Source organism: Syngnathus typhle, linkage group LG5, assembly GCF_033458585.1.
Source record: "Syngnathus typhle isolate RoL2023-S1 ecotype Sweden linkage group LG5, RoL_Styp_1.0, whole genome shotgun sequence".
NCBI lineage: Eukaryota > Metazoa > Chordata > Actinopteri > Syngnathiformes > Syngnathidae > Syngnathus > Syngnathus typhle.
In genome coordinates this window covers 12488592-12512561 of record NC_083742.1, presented here as the reverse complement: position 1 = coordinate 12512561, position 23970 = coordinate 12488592, and the positions used below count along the sequence as shown (strand labels likewise).

At 42.8% G+C, this 23970-nt stretch overlaps 4 protein-coding genes across 5 annotated transcripts; 2 read left to right on the top strand and 2 right to left on the bottom strand.

The window, feature by feature from the left end:
- The first annotated feature begins 3 nt into the window (after positions 1 to 3).
- Positions 4 to 12005, top strand: LOC133154549 (kinesin-like protein KIF2A). 2 transcript variants are annotated; one of them, XM_061279362.1, is made up of 22 exons: positions 4 to 214; positions 2962 to 3056; positions 3278 to 3394; positions 3891 to 3945; positions 4379 to 4492; positions 4662 to 4706; positions 5686 to 5786; positions 5865 to 5960; positions 6055 to 6109; positions 6174 to 6336; positions 6430 to 6520; positions 6603 to 6666; positions 6745 to 6836; positions 6920 to 7062; positions 7145 to 7349; positions 7432 to 7542; positions 7628 to 7695; positions 7910 to 8035; positions 9018 to 9165; positions 9387 to 9488; positions 9575 to 9710; positions 9794 to 12005. In XM_061279362.1, the coding sequence occupies exons 1-22, from the start codon at positions 154 to 156 to the stop codon at positions 9877 to 9879; spliced, it is 2274 nt and encodes a 757-aa protein (XP_061135346.1). In that variant the 5' UTR covers positions 4 to 153; the 3' UTR covers positions 9880 to 12005. The 2 variants fall into 2 exon arrangements, with proteins under 2 accessions (XP_061135346.1, XP_061135345.1); XM_061279361.1 differs by lacking the exons at positions 4662 to 4706; positions 7910 to 8035 and having other exon boundaries at positions 6 to 214.
- Positions 10660 to 14098, bottom strand: dimt1l (DIM1 dimethyladenosine transferase 1-like (S. cerevisiae)). Its single transcript, XM_061279367.1, has 12 exons — positions 13935 to 14098; positions 13345 to 13418; positions 13026 to 13112; positions 12859 to 12920; positions 12691 to 12784; positions 12572 to 12621; positions 12380 to 12503; positions 12220 to 12312; positions 11736 to 11800; positions 11561 to 11624; positions 11361 to 11467; positions 10660 to 10826 (listed from the first exon to the last, which is right to left on the bottom strand). Exons 1-12 carry the CDS (start codon positions 13990 to 13992, stop codon positions 10784 to 10786), a joined length of 921 nt encoding a protein of 306 aa, XP_061135351.1. The 5' UTR covers positions 13993 to 14098; the 3' UTR covers positions 10660 to 10783.
- Positions 14099 to 14174: 76 nt separating this feature from the next.
- cenph (centromere protein H) lies at positions 14175 to 16305 on the bottom strand. The gene is made up of 10 exons (XM_061278613.1): positions 16082 to 16305; positions 15742 to 15846; positions 15615 to 15670; positions 15497 to 15542; positions 15366 to 15434; positions 14976 to 15032; positions 14827 to 14890; positions 14652 to 14703; positions 14419 to 14579; positions 14175 to 14335 (listed from the first exon to the last, which is right to left on the bottom strand). Exons 2-10 carry the CDS (start codon positions 15834 to 15836, stop codon positions 14243 to 14245), a joined length of 693 nt encoding a protein of 230 aa, XP_061134597.1. The 5' UTR covers positions 15837 to 15846; positions 16082 to 16305; the 3' UTR covers positions 14175 to 14242.
- Positions 16306 to 16866: 561 nt separating this feature from the next.
- Positions 16867 to 23938, top strand: LOC133154544 (junction-mediating and -regulatory protein-like). Its single transcript, XM_061279349.1, has 10 exons — positions 16867 to 18095; positions 18667 to 18840; positions 19536 to 19686; positions 20210 to 20379; positions 20437 to 20602; positions 20839 to 21008; positions 21108 to 21191; positions 21272 to 21364; positions 21428 to 21941; positions 22041 to 23938. The coding sequence occupies exons 1-10, from the start codon at positions 17256 to 17258 to the stop codon at positions 22349 to 22351; spliced, it is 2673 nt and encodes an 890-aa protein (XP_061135333.1). The 5' UTR covers positions 16867 to 17255; the 3' UTR covers positions 22352 to 23938.
- Positions 23939 to 23970: the final 32 nt, after the last annotated feature.

Here is a 23970-nt window from a genome sequence, read left to right as displayed (position 1 = left end):
TCGACGCTGCACCGGAACTGGCCTGTGAGCTGGAGCTTCTGCAGGGAGTCTCCTCGCTATTCGCCTCCTCTCTTTCCCTTCGGCTGCTTCTCCGACCTCGCTTAGGAGCTTTTTACCCGTTTATTTTTTTTTATTTAGTACAGGGAATGTAGAATGGCTGTGGCGTTTGGGAAGCTTGTCGTCGGCACGTATGTGGAAATAAAGCGCAGTGATGGTAAGTCTGAGGCGAGTTGCTCTTGTCTTCGTCGCAGTGTCGAGCGCAAGTTGTTAGGGGAGCTTTGTTGCTGTGGTGCTGCTCTTTCGGGTTCTTTCTGATGAATAACGTTCGCTGGCAATGAAATGCCAACGTGCTTGGATGTGACATGACCCCCCCCCCCCCCAAAGTCTCATTCATTTGCGATTTTGATTCATTTTTCTTGATCAGCACGGCGTTCTCACTTTGATTCGTTCCATCATCACGTTAACATGAGGATCTTGCACCATGTGAATATCAACCACCATATATTTGCGTTTTCAACGTGTTTTATTAAAAACACCTTTCCAACCTAACTCGGGAGCGCTTCATTGCGCAGCATTAACGAGGGGATTAGCTTAATGGCTAATGCTAACGTGACCGGCTTCCTTCCTGGAGATCCGAAACGGGATGTCGTCAATGTTGTGTCAAGTATTAACCGTGCGAGTCTCCTTGAAAATGTATTTTTCCAATTCGGTTTACTTGGCTCGAGCGTTAATGGCGGATCTCGACCTTGTAAATGGCAGTTGCTATGGAAACCCAGTGCCCAACTACAACATCAAAGTCGTACTGTTTTCTTAAAATCGTGGTCCATAGATTTGATTATTTACTACAGATGTACTGCCACTGGCTGAGGCTGGGCACCTACGGCGCAGAGCCCATGTTGGCCCACAAGAAGAGCATTTTATCTTTAACCCCTATGTTATTCTTAAACGAAAAATGTCAGAGGGGCTGTTATTAAAACCCCCGAAACATTGTTGCATTAAACTGGGTCTCTGTGTGTAACTTTCTGTGATCGAGATGTGGCGGAAAATATGAAGAAACAGAAAGTTGTTGTTTTTTAAACTAGAAATGTGTCATCAGCACTTTTAGTGGCACTGATATGTTGGCACATTTTTTTTGTTCATCTAATCCTAAAACCATCTCCTGTGCTGTGCAAGTAATAGTGCAGTGACATGTTCTCGCAATCTGTCCTAAAATGTAAAAGCGGTGGTGTGGAGCAAAACGACTTGAGTCCACGCAGTTCTCAGTTGGCTGGTTTTGCATCCAGAATAGGGATTTTCCTCTCAGCGGGGGGGTGATGTGAGACTCGTGCAGATTCTCACCAGATTCAGGCCACCACCCCATCTGTCAGCATCCTTAATTCTGACACCAGCTCCTGGGCTTTTTTAAAATACATATTTCCTCTTGACAACTACAATTTAACTTATAACAGCGTAAAACGAAACATGTTGGTGATTAACGAGTTTCCCTCGTTCTATTGATAGACACCTAAAATGATGAGCTTTTTGTCGTAACAGAGGTGGGTACATCGCCTTCAACGACTGGGAAGTATCAGCCTGTTTTTTTATATTAAAGTGGGACACAGTGGACACAATGGGTTCTTTCAGATTATCTGCTGTGACAGAACCAAGTGTGTGATGTAGCAGTGTAGCTCATGGCGGTATGAATGGAAGAAAATGTACATTTTTCTTGAGATTTTTTATATAACCCCTTAGACTTTTTCTTTTCTGGGAAGACTTTTGGAGTACAATGTGTCACCATTCTGAAAAATGTGGAAGTTTATAGTATGCTTGCCCATGCGTAGTGAAGAACAGTCGTAGCTGGCGTGACCTATATTTGCATTTACATAAACACCTGCAGAGGAATTTTATGAAGACGGTATCGCTCCCCCCCCCCCCCATCATAAAATCAATCTCGGGATGACCGACTTTTGAAAGAATGCCGTCAGTGGAATTACAAAGACTTGCATGCCAAAGTTAATTGAAGCAGGAGCAACCGTAGTCGTGCGTGTTACATACGTAAGCGTCATGATTACAATGAGACACAGCCTAACTGTCAAACTTGCAGGCCGCGGGCCACATCTGGCCTGGTTCGCAATTACATCCAGTTCTCATGCGGATCTATGTGTGGTTTGGCCCGCGAAGCAAGTTGGAGCAAATAACAGCTGACTCTTTTGTTCTCAGTGAGACCTTTTTGTGTATCTTCCGTAACACATGTTGTACTCAGAGTGAACACTAGTACTGGTATTCGTTTGGGGGGGAAAAAGTGGTATTAAACATCCCAACCGAGGATAGAAAACTCATGAAATTTTTAATTTGTTTTCCGTCTTTACTGAAAATCATTTTTTTGGAACATGTTTATATTTTGAATTAAGATTTGTTTTGGAATTATATTTGATTCACATTTATGTTCAATAAAGGTTTAGTTTTGTACTTATTGGTTCAATAAATCTTTATTCATGCGTTGTATACCCCCCCCCCTCTGTGTGTGACACCACTGGTTTAACCAGTTGAGTAACTTCTGTACTGCACAGTATAAAATCACTCATACATCGGGCACACACCTACATTAAGTCCTTTATTGTAGTTTTTAATTTGAAAGAAGATTTAGGGCGTGCTCACAATGTCTTCTATTGAGCATTCAGCCGTTTGAGATCTTATCGTGTGTCGTTGTCTTCTCATGAATGCAGCATTCCTGCAACTGTGGTTTATTCCTAGGCCAGTTTTGTTCAATGGTGAAAAGTCATGGTTATGAAAAAATGGCAAGAGGACAACTCCCATTAATTATAACATGTCCAATCTGTCTAAAAATAGCAATAAAATATCATATTGGGAATCTTTGTCACATTTGGTTGTTTCTTGTTTAAAACAGTGTTTCAAAAAATCTTGAAACTTCTGCAAATTGGCGCCATCTTTCTGACGTTTTTATCCATAACGCTTGGGCAGGACGCATACACGAGGCGATGGTGACGTCCCTGAACGAGGACAACGAGAGCGTCACGGTGGAATGGATAGAGCACGGAGACACAAAAGGGAAAGAGGTAAACCACCATTCATTACTGCTCAAGGCTCCAGCAGCGACATAGGCCCTGGTTTCTAAAGCTCTGAATATTTCATTAAAGGATGTCAAGAGTGTTGATGATTACGCAACTAAACCGCATGAACTAAATCCAGAAAGAGACACTTATTGTCGAGCCAAGGTTGGCTTTCGAAGCCTCGGCGTAATTGACTCGGAATTGTCCTCTGTTCTGTTACCGGGCAGATTGATTTGGAGAGTATATTTACACTTAACCCAGATGTGGGTCCAGACGAAGAGATTGTCCAGAGTCCAGAGACTCCTCCTCCGATAACCGGTGTGAAGGTCAATAAAATAGCAAAGGTGAGTTTCCGTGCTGGTCTCCATATCGATTTATATAAAAACATTGAAGACAGCCTAATGCCACAACGTACTCTTTGTCCCAGTGATTACAGTCGAGTCCTACTTTGAGTGGATTTGAATTATTAATATGTCTGATTACCAGAATGTATTTAATCATCTTGGGTTATACACAGCTCTAATTAAACATCAGAGCAAAGTCATGGGCATCTCATGATCACGTAAGCGTACACTACATCTTGCTTCACTGTCTGATTTGAACAAAAGATGCACAGCTTGACAAAGCATTTAGTTAAATTGACAGTCACTAACACCCAACGTGATTAAAAGAGGCCTGCGCTCTCTAATCAGCACTAATCTTGTCTCACTGGTTGTAACTACAGTTGACTAGCTTTGTAATTAGGGTAGTAAACGAGGAATACAGAAGAGGATACAAATAGTTTAGATTAGACATAAACAATGTGATAGCTCACTGATGAGGGTTGCTTTCGTTTTGCAGAATCGTGGGACGATAGCACCTTCGAAGATTGACACTCCATCCAGGGACAGTAGAGGTTTGTTTCAGACGGGGGAAAAACTGCCAAGACAAATTCAACAGTTATTTTGTAGTTGGAGTTGATAATGTGAGTTTCATATTTTGCTATTCTCAAATAAAGTTAATGATATGATGGAGGCACAAATAACGACATATTGGTGAGACCTTCTACAATCTAAACCAAAAGAATTGAGAAAAACAGCACTATTAATAATCGAGTAGGTTAGATAGCCATCAAACATCTGCAAGAACCTCCTTTTTTTTTAAATAAAAAAAAAAAAATCAGGGAATCTACAACATGTGCAATAGGGGTGCAGATTGAGAAAAATACAATTCCAAATTCCAATACAAGTATAATTGTCAAATTTTTGAGTCCAAAAAATAAAAATAGCGGTATCCTTTGTTGGCTGAACAGTTTTGTATGTTTGATTTTTCTTTTTGTCGGTTTGCAGTAATTCCGACTCAGGCCCGACTCCATCCGTCTCAACATGCTGAGTCAACAGTGGTCCCTCTATTGCAGCAGGCGCAGCCCCCCCAGGCTCCCACACAGCAGCAGCTGCAGAATGGTAACGTTCACGTTCTCACCTTACCGTTCACTACCATGTATGGCTTTTCAGGAAGCTTACTTTGTTCGAAACACCTGCACGGTTACCCCGACCGGTGTTTTTGTTGTCGAAAAGTAAGCCCCATGGTGCAGTTTGAATATGTTATCTTTGTTGACCACGTTTATTCCAGAATCTTTACACCCGCCGCTAACCAGAAAGGAGATTGGACAACTTTGTATGTATCACCTATTTATTGCCCTCAATGCCTTTTGGTTGTTGTATGATAGTTCCCAATAGAAGTTGGCCGTTTGGAGCCTTGTGTTGGTGATGTAGCTCAGATACAAATCAACCTTGCAGGGAGGAATTGTGGCCACACAGTTTAAAAAGCATTTTGCTTCTTCATTGATCCGTCTTTTTGCCTCTGGCACAGAATCTTCTGGCCACATGAAGCAAACAAATGTTTTTTCCTGCAGCTTGGTGTTCATCTTTTCGGAAAGCTCCCTTTTCCGTCACCTACTGCCTCAGTGACAGCCTCTGATTATGGTGCCGCTTCCCCGATTGACTTCTTTGTCTTGGTGCTGACCTGGCTCATTAATTCCTCCTAGATTAGAGGGAGATTATCCATCCCACTGATCTGGTAGTCTCTCTTCTTTGGAACTGGAGATAGCAGGAGGCCAGGCCTACGTTATGATAGTGCTTTCTTTGGAGGGGCAAGGTGTGCTTTGCAGCAGAACCAGGGCCATTGCTTTCATTTTACCTCTTCAAATTGTCATGTTTAAATGACTAGTTCATTCCTTTGTAACCTTAATCATACTAAGTACAGCAAGTAGAGTCAGATGAGCCGAATCTTGAGGAAAAGTGTAGAGTGAGATGGCCTGAAACACAGATGGAGGTTTGAACATCGCCTAATTACGCAGCAATCGAAATCATCGCTTTGTGCTCTCCGTCATATCGGAACAGACTGTTGAAAGTCGGAAACAGAAAATGTCATCCAACAAGACCAGCCTGTGAGGAGGGACTGTTTGGTCCGTTTCGTGTACATCACACACATTTCAATGCAAAGGAACATGGTGGCCATCTTGAAAACATGAATACATACACCTAGCAAAGAGGAAGTGGCAAATTTTGACTGAGGGCGGTGCTAAGAGAGCGCTGCTTGACCAATATTACTATTGTCACGAGAAACCTAAAGGTTTTCGTTCCTCTCTTGGCAGCTCGGAGGAAGTCAAACTGTGTGAAGGAGGTGGAGAAACTGCAGGAGAAAAGGGAGAAGCGTCGGCTTCAGCAGCAGGAGCTGCGGGAAAAGAGGGCTCAGGTATACGGATGGCGACAAAGTCATGTCAACAATCACGTAAGGTACAACCTCATCTTGTCTCTCCAAATCTTCTCGCAGGAGGTGGACACCACCATTCCTAATTATGAGATCATGTGCATGATTCGAGATTTCCGTGCAAGTCTAGACTACCGACCTCTGACCTCAGCAGATCTGGTGAGGAGAAAGCATTACTTCTTGACTTAATGTAGAGTACTTGACCCCACCCCCCACACTCATCAACGTAACATTTTAACATTGCGGCACTCAGATCGAAGAACATCGAATATGCGTATGTGTGAGGAAACGTCCGCTGAATAGAAAAGGTGCGTTGATTCAAATCTTAGCTGCTGTGTTGATTGGGTGACTAATTCTTGGTTTCTGTTTCAGAGCTCACCATGAAGGATTTAGATGTGATAACCATCCCCAGTAAGGACGTGGTGATGGTCCACGAACCTAAACAGAAGGTAGACCTGACTCGCTTCCTGGAGAACCAAACCTTCCGCTTCGACTACGCCTTTGACGACGCCACCGCCAATGAGATGGTTTACAGGTTGGTTGAGTTTCTTTGCCACTGCTTGTCCTGCGTCTGAATTTCAATTGATGGAAACTATTATGAAGCGGCTGTATGATCTCGTCTCTGAAGGTTCACTGCCAGACCGTTAGTGGAGACCATCTTTGAGAGGGGCATGGCCACGTGCTTTGCCTATGGGCAAACAGGAAGTGGTAAAACTCATGTGAGTAGCTTTTCACGGAGATGGCAAGTTCAAATAAAAATACTTTTTTTTTTTTTTAATTCCTAAAACTTCTTTATTTTAGACAATGGGTGGTGATTTTTCTGGGAAGAACCAAGACTGCTCTAAAGGAATTTATGCATTGGCTGGTAAGACAAAGGCCACGGGTTAACGTTTAAAAAGCATCTACAGGTATTTTGGCTTTCAACAAAAGTTTTTATGTCCAGCCCGGGATGTATTTCTCATGTTGAAGAAACCCAATTACAAGAAATTAGAGCTACAAGTGTATGCAACCTTTTTTGAAATCTACAGTGGAAAGGTGAGGATAAAACAACGTTGGTTTGTCTTTTTTCTTTTTGTTTGAGCTCATCACTGTCGACTCCACTGTGTATGTTTTGTAAGGTATTTGACCTCCTGAATCGCAAAACTAAACTGAGGGTACTGGAAGACCGAAAACAGCAAGTGCAGGTTGTGGGGCTTCAGGAGAAGGACGTTAAGTGCACAGATGATGTCCTGAAACTCATAGAAGTGGGCAACAGCTGCAGGTACGCAAGTTGAAACCGTTCGTCGGGTCGTGTGATAGACTTCATCAAACCCACGGACATAATCGTTTTCTTCTTTCCCCAGGACATCGGGACAGACATCAGCCAACGCCCACTCGTCTCGCAGCCACGCCGTGTTCCAGATCATTCTTCGGAGGAAAGGCAAGCTTCACGGCAAGTTCTCCCTCATCGACCTGGCCGGGAACGAGAGGGGCGCCGATACTTCAAGTTCTGACCGGCAGACTCGCCTGGAGGGTGCCGAGATCAACAAAAGCCTGCTGGCCCTCAAGGTTTGCGCAAAGTCAAATGGGCGTCTTGTCTGTATGTATGTTTCAACATCAAATAATCTTTGTTCCCTCCATCTTCTTACAGGAGTGCATCAGGGCTCTCGGCCGCAACAAGCCACACACTCCATTCCGAGCTAGTAAACTCACCCAGGTCCTGCGGGACTCCTTCATTGGTGAAAATTCCCGTACGTGCATGGTGAGTCCATTAGTACTGCATCCTGATGGCTCCATGTATCCCCGCACAGTCTGTATCTGACTTTTTTTTGTCTTCGTTTGGGCAGATTGCAACAATCTCTCCTGGTATGACGTCCTGCGAGAATACACTCAACACGCTCCGCTACGCCAACAGGTGCTCATCTTCACCTTCCACAGTTTAACTGTTGTCCTAGAAGGCCACATCCTATCCCTTGTTGCCTTAACAAAGATGGTCGCTGAGCTTTACTCGTGATGCGGGTGAAAGTGCTTCCTAATTCTTGGTGGTTCTTATCTGACTCTTTCCCTTTATTCTTCTTGCCTCTCCCTTTCCCACCTCTCCCACGCTGCCCCTCTATGCCCTGGCGTAGAGTGAAGGAGTTTGGGATTAGTCCGTCAGACATCCCCTTCTCTCAGGGTGGTCAGGGGAGTCGCACTGAGCACTCTCCCACCAATACCTTTGAGTACGATGACTTTGCTGCTACTCCCCCCGGCAGGTCAAGCGCTTGCACCGCACTACACAAACACTCGCGCATGAGCTTTTGTCAGGTATGCACGAGGTAGCACAATGAGATCAAATACGAGTTGGATCAAAAAATCCGTACCGTAGTTTGTCACTTAGGGGCGGCATGAAAGCTAGATTCATTTTTAAAACGTCTCGCTCGCTGCCTTAGACAATCAAGTAAACAAAATTAAGAGCATGCCTGCTATGTATGTAGTTTGGCAGTTAAATCAAGTAAAGCTGACATAATATAGTGCAGCTTTGAGTGGTGCACCTCAGTCTTCCTCCCAATCAACTCAATGCATACATACACTGCCTGCTTCATTCTCACCACCATAAATTGGCTCATGAAAATGTCTTCCTCTTGTATTTGTGCCTCTCATCTAATCAATGTTTGATTGATTTAGTGTAGAATAGAATGGAAAAAAAGAAATCCAATGAACATTTGACTACTCATTACAGAGCTGCAGGGCTTGTATTGGATCCCATTGTGCAAGTGTACCTAATGCAGTGGCCACTTAGTGTGTTACAGACACGATTTATATTCCGTTTCAGCAGCAACCCTTTACTGCTGGACACATCTTTCAGCCTTTTTCCACTTTCATCTGCACGCGACTCAATTTTATTCACCGTCTGACTTTTTTTTTGCCTGCAATGGCAACATTTTCTTTTCATTCTCCTTTACGTTACTGTTCTTACATCTTTGAGTGGACGTATGACCATAAGACATAAGAACCTCGTAAGTTTGGTGCGAATTTTTGTCACAAAGAGTGAAAATGTATAGATGAGTGACTGAGGGAGAAGCTCCCAGCAAGATAATTGAATTTTGCACAAGCCACTCCTCTCCATGCATGACATCACTGCTCCTACAATGTCGCCATCCTGTCCCCATCAAACAACCACCAACATTTCTCTAAGTGGGACTGCTCAGTAAATATGATCAATACTGATGAGATCAATGTTCCTTTGGTGTTCAGGGTGAAGGAACTTACCGTGGACCACAACCAGGTGATGGAGGGAGGCCGTGCCAACATCCACACAGTCAACCAGCTGGACTTTATAGACGAGGAATGGCAGAACAGTTCGCCGCAGAGAGATGACCTCAAGCTGCTCTGTGAGCAGAACGTAAGTCGTGTGTAGTTTGCACATCACGTTTACCTCGGATTACAACCAAGTCACCATAAAGATGAGCACCTAATTTACTTTAACTTAATTCGTTGCTTAGATATTTATCTTTGTTCATCTATCAATCAAATTAAATAATCAACCAAAATACTATTAAAAAAGGTTTCAGGATTATCCAAATGAAACTCATCAGTCTGAGTATGTTTTGCCATGTCTCCCAGGAGGAGGAAGTGTCTCCTCAGCTCTTCTCCTTCCACGAGGCTGTCTCTCAGTTGGTGGAGATGGAGGAGCAGGTCCTTGAGGACCACCGGGCTGTTTTCCAGGTTAGACTATTGAAGAAATTTGAAGTGCTTTTAAATTGCTTCATTTTATGATAGAAATAAATAAAAAAAATTCTCCCTATTTTCAGGAGTCCATTAGGTGGCTGGAGGACGAGAAGGACCTCTTGAAGATGACAGAAGAGGTGGATTACGATGTAGAATCATATGCCACTCAGCTGGAGAAGATCCTGGACCAGAAGATAGACATCCTCACTGAGCTCCGAGGTTTGACTGAAGCAGATTCACATCCAAGCTGTTTCCATCATATCTCTTCACACCGATCTCTTATTCTCCTTTTTTTCATCTAGATAAAGTGAAATCATTCCGCTGTGCTCTTCAAGAGGAGGAGAAGGCCAGCAAGCAGATCAACCCTAAGAGGCCACGTGCTCTTTAGTGAGACTGAAGAGGTGGAAAGAGAACCACTAGACGGATGTTTGTCTGTCAAAGTACAAACAAAAGGACTGGCCTTCCCAACAGGCTCAAACATTTGCAACTGTTATGATGACTCTTCATCGAAATTGACTGTGTTGCTATGGTTATTTAGGAAGAACACATGGGAAAGGAAATAGTTCATTTCGTTTTTTCATGGGGAATGTTTAGTTGTTTAACTATTCTCCTTAAATTATTTTCTTTAATACTTGTTTGTACTTTTCAAACAGTTTTTTGACATGGTTTGTCACACAAAACCAGCGTTTGATTTACGGTTGCCCCGGCTAACATGTACAGTCTGCATGTGCACTAATGTTAAGGCATCATTATTTTTGTCACTATATAGTCACGTCTGAAATGCAGTCTCCATAATTCCACTTTTGACTCATGAGGAAGACGCAGCAGTGCAAAATGCTTCTTCCTCGAGTGTCCCTGAAAGACATTTTTACGTGTCGCTCACTTTCATTTGTGCCATTAGTTTCTAAACTTACAGTCAGCATTTTTTCCATCCCTGTTACAATTTGTTCTAAAAACAACTGGAAAGGAAAAACAACAATAAATGTAAATGGTGAAAAACACTAAAGTTGAGTTTTGTGGCATAGTGGAAAAGATGTCCCTAAGGAGCTTCAGGGAGCTAGCTAGCTAAACCAGATTGTGGCAGCGTTTCTACTTTCAGAACCTGGATTTCATACCTCTAATCTTTACAAACAAGTCCATTATGCTCTGTGACATTAGAAACTCAATATGAGTTCTTGACGTATCTTTTATTTACAATTAGAAATTTCTAAAAGGGCTCTAGATGAAAGAAATACTTTAGTCTTTGACTTGTGGAATACCAATCACTGGTGTTTCTTCCTGGCTGTGTGCCTTTAGGAAAAGTGGATCCCTGCTGCATTGAACGCATGAAGCAATCTGAGGAGTAGAAATATGTGCAATGGGTAAGAAATCTATTCATGAATTAAACGCAGTGAAAGAATGCTCTTGGATGTACAGGGGATCCTCAGTTTACGACGTCAATTCATTCCTACGTGGCGATGTAAACCGAATTTCGGTGGAAGTCGGAAAGGTAATAAACAAAAGAAAACAATTCCTTACCTTTATTCCTGTGGTTGGCTTGCACACTGGAAGGAGCATTACAAGAGAGACGACCTAACAGTCCAAAAATGCATATCTGACGCCTCTTAGGACGCCTTTACGGTGCTTACGACCCAAAACCGCTTAGGTCAATAAAAGGCTTTAAATATATTAGACGTGTGTCGTAAACACAAAACAGGATAACTCGAGGATGTCGTAAACCAAGGACCCCTTATGTAATTAAAATAGTTGTCGCTCCTATTTTCTGAGCGATGTCATTTTAACATGATTGTCAAGACAGTAGCTCAGATTTGCAGGAATGCCATTTAGCAGATTATCTGAAATATTAAAATGAGGGAGTATTCAACTTACACCATGAAGTCATCGATGTCCATGGACCTTGCTCTCTTGTCACTGAAATTAGCCTCTTGTAAGATGCTTTCTACTTTTTTGCTGATGCTAAAGTTCGCTGGCACCTCCTGTCAAAACGAAGCGTGCAATGTGTCATCATTTCAGCCAGCGTGTCACAAAAGTAGAAAAACATGTCGGTGTTTCAATTTCATTAAACTCACCACATTGGACACAGAGCAGTGGATTCTATAGTTCTTCTCCAGGAGCTGCTCCACTGCAGTCGACCTGGACATTCCAGAATTCAATGTGACTACATGACTAAATCTACATCCAGCATTTTTGTTGTGAGCAGTTCTCGTTTACGTGGTAGTTTTGCAATGTAAAAACCACACTCACTTGAATGCAGCGTTGAGGGTTTTATTCTTTCTTACGAAGGCTATTCTGACCAGGCCATCCCACTCCTGAACAGAAGCCATGCATTGTTAAAATATCCACTTTTGTCTTGTAAAACACCGGTGTCAAACTCAAGGCTCGGGGCCCAGATCCGGCCCACCATATCATTTTATGTGGCCCGTGAAAGCAAACCATATCTGTGAACTTCCATGACCCTTGCTAAAATCTGTACCAAAATGTTTGTCATGTGTAATAAATAACATTTTGCAAGAATTATGGGGTTTTTTTCCCACTTTTTACAGCAACTATCTTTCCAAGCTGGTAATTATAATTTTTGTGTAATATGTGCTAATATGATGACACGATGAAACGTTTATTTAGTTTCACTGTAATAACGGCCCTCTGAGGGAAACCGAATCTACAAAATGTCCCAAGACAGAAACAAGTTTGACACCCATGTTGTAAGAGTTCCAAAACAAAACTTGACCTGGAAGTTGACTGGAGGAGGAGGATTTTTGGGCTCTATCCTCACAACACTGGACTCAACTTTTGGAGGAGGACGGAAATTATTCTTCCCAACCTGTTTGGGAAAAATAAAATCAACAACAGTTTCTTCTTGGTCAAATGTTGACTAGAATTGCACGTACTTTCATGAGATGGTCCACACGAGCCAGAAGCTGAGTATTGATGGACAGCCTGCAGTAGAGTTTATCTCCAGGTGGGGCCACCAGACGCATGGCGAATTCTCTTTGGAACATTAACACGGCACACCTGAAAAAGACACACACACATGAGCTGCAAAACGTGACTCGAAGGTACTTGAAAATGAGGTTTTATACCTGAAGAAAGGGCGGTGAAGCAACAGTTTGAAGACAAACGGCGAGGAGATCTGTCAGTTAAAAAAAGAAACATGTTTATTGGAGAAGGTAGTTAGAATTGATGCAAGAAAAATGTTTACCTGGTACGGTAAATTGGCCACACACACGTCAAAGAAGGGCAGGTCTGTTTTCAAAACATCCCCGACTAAAATCTGAAGCTTCGCTTGCATGGGTCTGTCGGAGGACGTGACATTTATATTACACCACACGTTGACTTTTTGAGGATTTACAGCTGATCAATGACTCACGTGCATTGTACTCGTTTCTGCAGTTCCGCCACCAATCTGCAATCCAACTCACACGCCACCACCTGCAACACACCAAAGTTTTGTGTGTTATTTGTTCAATCCAACTTCAGGACTAAATGGCAATGCACAATTTGTAGAAGCTTTGAGTTCAAATCAATCTTTCTTACCTTCTTCGCTTTTTCTAGTAGTTTCACCGTCATGTTACCAGTACCGGGTCCCACCTCCAAAACCACATCTGTTGGCCTAAGTGCAGCCTGAAAATGAGGAGGGACACTGGATTTTAATGCATTAAATCACACGAGTCTGGATTTTTATCTCTTTAGCTTTATTATTACCAGCTCAAGCCACATTAGTCATGAATTAATGCGAAAGTTCATCAGAGCATTCCCTCAAAGGTAAGTTATCAAAGAAATCCAGCAGATTTCACTCTTCAAATATTAGGGCAGTCGTGTTGAAGTGATTCATTGAAATTGCCATCAGGCTAACCTTCTCAATGACGCTGTTAACAACAAGAGGATTCTTCAAGATGTGCTGACCAATTCCTGTGTTGAACATAATACCTGCAACACACAAATGAACCATTATATTTCATTACAGTAATTCTCAAAAGGTGGATTATTTTTTTTTACCACATCACAAGAAGACGTGATTGGTTAATATTAGTTTATAAATTCTCTTATCGTTTCACAAGATCACTTTTTTCCTTCGCTTTCCTGACGTACTCCGAAATTTGGGAACAAATATTATGTGTCTGAAATCAGGCGATTTGTACAATTTGTGTTAAGCAATAGCTCTACTTCATATGCCTATTGTACGACGAATCTCGTGTCGTACTGTAGGAAATAATTAACACGCATTTTTATGGCAAATTAAGAAACTCCAGAAAATGTTTGCCTCATGACAGTTCACTAAAATTATGTTCTTCTTTATCACGCGCGTGAACCCTACGAGGATTGCTTAAGTTTGCTTAAAATCAGTCATGTTAATCAATTTGCAAGTCCGTGATTACCCACTTCGTATTGTTACTAGCATTAGGAAATATGCTAGCGCTAACTTCTGCCGTAAGGAAACCGTACCTTGGTTTTTAACCTCTTGATGCTGCCTGCTTTTCTTCTCCGCTTTAACCTTCGGCATTTTGCTAAATTTGTGGCTTAACACTACAAAAACGGACAAACGTGGTAAATATCTCCAAGTGATGTGGTAAACACGTGTGACGAGCCTACGCTCTTCTTCTCTAGCTAAAGCTCCAATCTTTTGAGACATAAGTCGCCCCCTTGTGGCCTCTCTTGGTATGACAAAAACAACTACCAGGGCTATAGATTTTATTTATTTAATCTTCGAAACATAAAACAGACACATACGCACAACAGACAGGTGGGTTCTTTTAGTCGGTGATGGGAAATTCCTCCAGAGTCAGGGCTATGTCTCGTAGCTCTCGATCGTCCATCCAGTTTACTTTGTAGGCCAATAAAAGTCCCTGCACATGGAAAAAAAAAAAAATCGTACAAATTTAAAATGAGTTCCCTGAAATTTAGTATTGCGGGGAAATTTTTTTTTTACCCTCAATATATTCTGTCCCATGATGACCATCTTTTTTAATTCTTCCAAGTTTGTGCGGCCTCTCTCCAAAACAGTTTTGTACTTTTCTGCATCTGGGTGCGGTTTCTTCACCTTCAAGTCTTCAATCTCTTTCATTTTCTCATGCAAGAGGCACTTCAGCTCTAAACACAATACAAATATGTTATCAAACATATCAAACAACAAAAAGTTTATTGTAAACCATGTTTACTAACCAAGCCTGTTTTTCTGGAGTTGTGTGATTTCATCTTGAAGAGCCCTTGATTCCTTTAAGTACAAGAAGGAAAAATGAAAAAAGTTTTATTAGTATTTCAGCATATCACAGTCCAGGGTCTAGGATAAATCATTACTCCCACTCGTATGCAACAACAAACACTGAAAGTTGTTTACCTCCTGAGCTGTTTTTATCTGTGAGCAGAGCATCGTGTAGCGATCACTGATGGCTTTCAGCGCACTGAAAATGACATAACAAGTGTATCAAACTGACATCTTTCTTTTTTCATAAAATAATTCTACTTTAATTGTTTCTGTGAACTTACTCAGTCTCAGAATTATTTTCTTTCATCTTTTCTTCAATGGCATGCCACATCTGCATTCTAAAACACAGGTCAAGTCAGTAACCTGTTCAGGCCAGTTTATTTGGTAGAGCTGTACAATCTTATGGAATCCAGTACAAATTACAACTTCAAAGTTAACTTTACTTCGACTCTAGATGAAAAATAATGCCATGTGATCATTGCTGTGTCTTCTTTTAATCATAGGTGATTATTGTTGTTTCATTTGATCATATTTTTGTAATCTGTGCATCTTTTATTGTCATTTTGCGAATGCAAAGTTAAGCTGTCTTGCACCATGTCATTTACCACAATAATAAAGATACTGTTAGACCTAATATCAGTTTGACAAGTAAATATTAGCCCATGGTTTACCTGTGCAAAGCCAGTGTGCTGTTAAAATGAAGGGCCTTGATTCTTTCCAGTTCGCTTACATTGCCTGCTCTGTAAAGACAAACATTTGTTATTCGGGAATCGGATGACTGGGTAACAAATCAAGCACTCACAAGCGTTCCTCTGCTTCAGCACTAGAGCACGGGCTCAGGTTTGTTCCTGCAAGAGAAGAGCTGACATTCACTTTTGTCCTCAGGACAGAAATTTGTCAGAAAGGGCTGAAAATTCGACCTCTATTAAGTTGCACTTCCATCTCAAAGCACTGGTTAAAGAGCTGCTCTTTTATTCTGAAAGAGACGACAGTAAATACAATAATAAAATATGACATAGGATACTTATGATCATGAAAGAAGCGCACTTGAGCATGTCTGGTGAGATGTCAGATTGGCCATTGGATCCATTGTTGAGGGGCACGTCCTCCTCCTGGTTTCCCGTATCATCAGATGCCTCCATGATGCCACAACTTGGCAGAAACAAATACAAATCCTTTTTTACAGAGATCACTTTCACCATGCACTCGTGGAGCTATGCTTTTAAATATGCGACCTGTTTTCAAAATATTTTTTTTGCTGTTCTAAATTTGCATTACGACTTGACGACGACAGATGAGAAACACTGCTTTAGCGATTAAATACATTTAAGCTTTAAATGAATGCTGGAAGTGCATAATTGAACGAAGAACAGAAAATTAAAGTTACCTTGGTAAATGGAGTCCGATCAAATCTTTAAACGAAATATTACAGTCAAGTGATAATGAATCACTGATAACTAACAAATAGCTTTAGAACCCACAAAACAAGTGATAGGGTTTATTTTCGATCGCTAACCCATTAAAGTCGATTTTCACAAAACAAACTTTAGCATTCGTTGGTTCTATTGAATTGACCCGCCCGGAAGTGACGTTAATTCGTCACCCTTTCCGTCCGTCTCCTCCTCTTTGCTGCCTTCACGGCCTCCCTAGGCAATCGGAAACTACAGCTCTCTAACCATATGCAAAGTTGCTACGGTATAATGCGTCAATAAAATAAATAAGTGCATACACCTCTGCATCACGTTGTATGCATATTAACATTAAACAGATGGAAAAAGAAATAAATGCAAAATTACAGCAATAATAGTAATAATAATAATAATAATAATGATAATAATAATAATAATAATAATAATAATAATAATAATAATAATAATAATAATAATAATAATAATAATAATAATAATAATAATAAACAATCAAATAAAATGCAGTTTGTTCAAAATGATTCATCTGTGTAAATTAAACTACGATTACGTGTAATCCCTAAGAAATATGAGTCTAAAGATTATTGTTCTTAAAAATGTTATATAGCAATAATTACAACGCCTCCACCATGTGGGGGAAAATAAACAATTACAACTAAATGTAAAGCTAAACTATCTTGACAAATTTTTCATTTGTTCGGTTCTGCACGTTTCACACTGCCTTTGAAGGCATCATCATTTTAGGTCTGTGCGGTCTAGTGGTCAGCTGTGTAGGTAAACATGTCAACATTATTGCATCGGAGGCAAGACTAATCTCACAGATTGCTTGCTGCAGGACTGATTGACTCTTTTTTAAAATCGCATCCTTCCTTTGCGTTGCAAGGGTTTATGGTGAGCATGTTTGCATCAGTTTACGATGCGAGGGGTGAGGATCATTGCTTGAAATGCGGTCCGCGGTGGTTCGACGATGCGCACTTGCGGTGGTGTGATGCTTCTTCAATGCTATGCTATTGATGTAGCTCGGACACTGGCTGCCTGACATCCAAGTGGATGGAAATGACACCGCGCTATTCTCAAAGCGACGGACGAGCTCGTCAGCTGAGTAAATGGTTATAACTCCGCGTTGATGCCTTCATGCGCATAGCGGTGTGGTTTCATCACTTTGCAGGGATGTCATTTACAATGGAGGATAATTTTGAATCGGGCTGGGTTGCAGTTCGCCCAAATGCGTTCGAAGACAAGGAGAAGAACAAATTTGTCTTCATCGTAGCCTGGAACGAAGTGGAAGGCAAATTTGCCATAACGTGTCATAACCGGACTGCGCAAAGGAGAAGCTTTGGCGCCAGTAGCAGAGACCCTCCGTCTGAGGATGGAGACAAAACAAGATGGGCCGGAAGTCCCGTCGGGGACAAAGTGTCCAGGAGCCCTGGCTTAGGAGCCAGGGAGGCTGCGGTAAAGGGCCTTAAAAGCAAGCACCCAGTTTCCAAATTAAGCCCTGTCAGGATTAAAACTGTGGTCAACTATGTGTCATCTCACGTCGGTTCTGATACAGAGTCACAGAAAGAGGAGCAGCTGCCCCCTGTGGACTCTTTGGACCTGGAGGATGTTCTGAACCGGGAAGACTGCAGCTGGGCAGGCCTCTTTTCCTTCCAGGACCTCCGGGCGGTCCATCAACAACTGTGTTCTGTCAATTCAGAACTGGAGGATTGCCTCCCCGTCTTTCCAGAAGAACCAAGCGGGATGTGGACGGTGCTGTTTGGACCGGCTGAGGTCTCCGAGACTGAGCTGGATGGGCTGTGTTCCAAGTTGCAGCTCTACCTTGGCCATGCGCTTGATATATGCGGCTGGAAGATCCTCTCGCAGGTTCTATTCACAGAAAACGATGACCCGGACGAGTATTACGAGAGCCTGAGCGAGCTGAGGCAGTGTGGATACGAGGAGGCGCTTCTCCATGAAAGTAAACACCTGCAAGAAGTGAGTTAGCTTCTTTTCACTCTTTTACAAGAGTAATAACGTACCACAACAGTTGCAAACACAAGGTTTGGTTCTAATTTAATACGACCCGCTGCCACTAGTAATTAGTCCATATTGTAATAAAGGAAAATAGAAGAAACAAATGGAGGGTCACTTTAAATTGCCGAACTAACAAAAATTTAACACATATGCTGGCTAACAATTAACAGGCTCCTTATCTGAGCTCACAATATTCATCTGTTTTCTGGCCAAATTATAGTACTAAAATGAGGCCACCAGAAGACACACACACGCACACACACATGCACTGCCCTATCGATCCTCTGTGATGGTTGACGTATTTCAGAGCTGCATTTAGCCTGTTCAGTCTGGCAACAAAACGTGTGACTATTGATCTTTTTCCCTAGAAGTAGATCACATTCAGCACCAAGTGCACTTTATTGTGCTCTCAGTATTTACAGTTCCACAAAGCATCCTTTCTTTTTAGCCAGTGGAGTGCGAGTGAAAGCTGATATAGCTCAAATAAGTAGACCGACTCACATATCTCGTTTCTCTTTTCTTGTTTGTGCAGCTTCTGGACAAACACAGAAGCATGGAAAGCATGGTTGACTTGTTGGCGCTTTATGAGGAGGAGGACCAGGCTTATGGATGCTTGCTCGAGGCCTCCACGCAATTGTACCAGTATCTGCTGCAACCATTTCGAGACATGAGAGAGCTAGCCATGCTGCGCAGACAACAGATCAAGGTAACTAACCCGCCAGACAAGCGATTCCACTTCACAAATGCTTTCGAAAGCATAATAGAGCCATCTCACATCCAATCGATGCTTAACCACCACATGTGGTGAGCTGGCAACTTGAGTATGTTTTGAATGTGACGCACTATGCAAAGCGATGAATGGATTGATTATACTGCCCTAACCTACTTTACCACTCCAACCGCTATTAGGATGAATACCTCGCTGACGAGGTCAATCAACTAAGCGCGGTTACTTTTATGAAAGGAAACGTTATTACATTGTGCAGGCGTACCTAGTGACGCTTTTAAAGAGTATTTGAATGGAAAAGTGGGCAGTGAGTGGCATTCAGTGGATCTCCAATGACCTGCCGACTCAGACACATGAATAAATTAAAGTTTGGGTGCTGCTATTGGATCACCCATTTTCATTTTCATTTATGAAGTCACTGTATGACAAAACTTGAAAATGATCCGTGGTAAAATGCTCAGGTTCCACCAAGACTTGAACTTGGATGGCCTTATTCAGAGTCCAGAGTGCTGCCAGGAATGTCACATCATCTTTCAACATTTACAGTTTTTACTCCATGCAATTAAATCCTATTAAATACATGTATGATCACTTGTGTAAAAAACTGTACCTCAAGTGTCAAAGTGGTTTATTGTTGAATGGAAAATGTACTTAGCTTGACCCTCTCTCACTAGATCTCTATGGAGAATGACTACCTGGGCCCGAGGCGTATTTACGCTCTCCAGAAGGAGGACTCTGATTGGCAGAGAAAAGCTCAAGAAGCTGTCCTTATTATCCAGGATTTTACAGTAAAATACTTTGAGACAACAGCAAGAGCACAGAAAGGTAATGAAAGATGATTGCTAAAGTCAGTGTCAAGTTGTTAAAGCGGTGGAACAACTCAGAATAACACGCACACGCAGTGAGGTTCTCATTCAGGAAAAACACTGAAATAAATACAAGTAAAATGAAAAAAACATTTTCATGAATAAAGGTAAATAAAAGGATTTTCAGAAAATATTTGTGGAAAAACAAAAGCCAACGGAAACGAAATTTTACGTACACAGAACGAACGATAAGTAAAGCAAAAATGACACAGACACACACATAGAATGCAAGCCTTGCTCTTTGACTGACCCCTGCATGTTTTCGACCACCAATGTGTGTTATTGAAGCAGTGCAGACAGCAGCTATGTTTTGACATGGAGAGGTGAGAACAAGGTTAGCTAATTGATCACAAACCAACCACCAACTGAAGTAACCCAAAAAGACCACTAGATGTCTCATTCTGAGCATTATCTGACTAAATCCAGCCAACACAATGTTTATGTATTCAATCCCATTTTTTCTCGTGTTTCTATGTTTGCAGGAGTATATGATCGTATGAAGGTGGACCAGCGCAAGTTTGGTAAGGCCTCATGGACAGCGGCGATGGAGCGCATGGAGAGAATGCGCTACTCCGTCGCCAAGGAAACCCTGCAGCTCCAAAGAGCCCGGGAGATAAGCCTGGAGCAGAGGAAGCACACCCTTCGAGAGGAGGTATGCAAGGGAACAAATAATATTTAACAGTGCATGAGTAACAGGCCCTCCCATCAGATGGAAAGCCTGTGTAGTGGTGAGGACGCGATGACCCTACTGGACCACATGGAGTCACAGTACTATGAGCTCCAGCTGCAACTGTATGACATCCAGGCTGAGATCCTTCAGGGTGAGGAGCTACTTCTCACTGCTCAGCTTGACAGCATTCGAAGACAGATGACAGGTATGTCTTCATTCCAAAATGCACACATCTGCTTTGGTGCATCATCACTTTGTAACTTGGCCAATAAAGCGGATTCTGATTCTATAAAAAGAGAAATTGAAATATGAAACAAAAATACTTACCTGTAAAATGGAGTATAAATCTCTCCTCTTTTCCATTCATATATTACATTTTTATTTGATGAAATACTAAATGACCAATACTCTATAATGGAGCATTTGTGTCTGTGTTTGCAGAGCACCAGAATGAGGTGGTGTACTATGACACGTTTGAAAGCGCTGATGATATAACAGAGGAGGACACTGCTGAGAAGGAAGAACTGCAGAGGCTTCAGGTCAGCGCGCGGCAACTTGAAGCACGAAGGGGCCGCATCACTGCCAAGCGCTCCTATCTGAAGAGCAAGAGGGTGTGTATGCCCGTGTCACACACATTCCAAGTGCATTGACATTTGCATTTTAGAATTCCTCTAGGCAGTCCCTAATAATGTCCTCTTGTCCTTCTGCAGGAGATCTGCGTATCGAACCACGTTAAGAAACAGCTGATGCGCCAAAGCACCCAGAATGAGTCCTTATCTCCGCAGATCTTACTGGTAGACCTTTCTTCACTTTTTAACCACCTAGCTAAACACATGACATGCGTAGCTGTATATCTCCACACTGAATTTTACAGCCAAAATACGAAGAAGAGGAAGATGAGAGAAAAAATAGCAGAGTCCGTCAAGAGAGACAGAAGACTCTTGAAAGACTTCGCACCTTCAAGCAGGTATGCCGGGAGCTGGAATCTTGCCTATCTTTTGCTGGCTGATCTTCATATCTGTGTGTCCAGCGCTACCCGGGTCAGGTGATCCTCAAGTCGGCGCGTTTGCGTGCGGCCCACAGCAGAAGGAGAGAGCGCGGCAGGATCATGCAAACGGCCGGCGAGGATGGAAGGGAGGAGCGCTCCGCCCTTGCCGACGCACAAGGACCGTTGCGCCTCAGCATCAGCGTGCAGACGGACCCCAGCTCGGCGCTCACCACCCAGCCTGTCACAGGCCTGGCAGCCCATTCGCTTCCTCCTTTGCCCGTGCCCAGCCCCGCAGATTCCTTCTGCTCTCCTTGCTCCCTGTCGTCACTGCTGGCGTCTCCGGCCTCACCTCCGCCTCCACCCCCTCCTCTGCCCGTCCTGCCAATACGAGAACAGGTGTCCCCCTCTGAGAGCCTGAAGGCTGAGGCGCAGTCAGGGGAGCGCCCTCACTCCCCGCTTGGCCCTTTCCATCCTCGCTTCTTTGACAGCAGCCAGCTGGTGAGCGCCCGCAAAAAGCTGAGGAAGACTCCTGGCTTTGAGGACCACAGCAGACGAGGTACTGCCATAGTATTTGCTGTTCAACCGTTTGCACTTGTCAGTTGCAGTATGCATATGTAAATAATACATTTCATTCTGTCTTTTCCTGTCCACGCAGGGAGCTGCCCCATGGACGAAGTCCTGGCCTCCCTGAAAAGAGGCAGTTTCCACCTGAAGAAGGTCGACCAGAGGGCCCTCCCCCCCGCTGCCCAGAATGACGACGACTCCAACAACATTTTAGCTCAGATTCGCAAAGGGGTCAAACTGAGGCAAGTCCCCCCTGAAGAAAGGAAAGGCCAGGAGCAGACCACCGCCTCCAAGGACCCTCTGACCAGGAGCATCTATGAGGCGCTTCGACGAATAAAGGAGGCCTCGCCGGAGTCGGACTCTGAGGATGATGGTCTGGGTGGGCCGGACTGGGAAAGCTAGGACTTGAGACTCAAGACACCACACAGTCACAAATTCTACTCTGCTGTATTTTACCGGGATCATGATTTGACTCTGTAAAATGGTGCAAGCATGTTCCCAATAGCACAACACAGAGTGAGGATGAGTCGTACGAAATCACGAAATATAGGTCACCCTGTTCATTTTATATTCTAATTTTCCCCACTGCTTTCAATTATGGTACTGTCACGTTGTAACAACGCCATATTTATTTACACTTATTCACTCACGGCTTGTAGCCGCAAATCTTTTACGAATCAATACAAAAAATGAAAAGCAAATTCTGTCTCGACACGGTAACAAAAACGTTCATGGGCACGATTTGTAAATTGGGGTCATATGGATTATATGAATACAAATCCTTCTGAGATTTAAAATGAGATCACATGGCCAACCATTGCCATGGAACATTAGAATTGTCACCATCTTTAAAATGTTCTCGTACCTGCCATGGGCAGGCACTGCATGTGAATATCACTTTACGTATTGGAAACATAGCAAAGGCACACTTCTTGTCAGATGTGAAATCGCAGTAAATCCTTTAGTATGTCACACTAGATTCACCCCCCCCCCTCCCCCTCCCATCCTCTTCTGGCTTCATCACCCCCATGTTCCTCATCCAACGAGGATGACCATCTGCTTAACCGCGGCATGCTACGTGATCGAGACATGGAGCGTCAATTCACGAGTCAATGCCACGCGGAATGAGCGGAATGTCCTGTGTGAAGGCTTTGCAAAGAGCGTGAGGAGATTTCTGAGCGGGAGGTTCTCCATCCCTCGCTGGTGACTGGTGCTCACTCGCTGCTTTCCCCACACACACTTGAGTAGGCAGCCACGCTCAGTTGGAAGTCAGTTACTCACAAGCTACCCACACGCTAGGATGTCAGCCAATGAGTGCAGAAATATTCCTGACCATGTTATGTAACTATTTGACTTAGAAGTGGCAGCTCTTGCATCATGTACTTGTGCAAAGATCTACTACATATTATGGACAAAAGTATTGGGACACCTTCTTACACCCACAGCATCACAAAATGGGGGATCCCAGCTGGAGCAGCTGAAAAGTCTTTGGAGTAAATCTGAAACTGGAGCCATAAGCATCATCCAGCAATTCATTTTCTTTATCGCTTCGCCTCCTTAGAGCACATATAGACGAAGAAAAAAAAATACCACTCTGCCCGCCCTAAGATTTATCGATACTTAAGCATCTGAGAGAAGGATGGCATGGACAGATCATGCGCCAATCACAATTGCAAGCCTAAAAAAATAATAATAATAATGAAATTTAGTGTCTCTCTATTAAAGTTGTGTAGAGATTTCATTACCTCACCTTTATCCTTTTGCTTTCTCAGCATTTCGGCCAAATGTTAACATTTGCTGTCAACTTGAGTTGCCTGACTACACATCCCCCATCTGAGATGTTATACCTGTACAAAAACAGGAACATTTAAATGCTTTGACACATTGCCCCAAATCCTCTTTTTCTGCTGTAGTAAAAAAAAATGATTTAGTCTGGTTTTGTTTTAACAACCTTGTCCTGCATTTAAATAAACCCTTGCCATGCAAATATATTCCGAATGCCTCTTTAACAGATTCTTCAG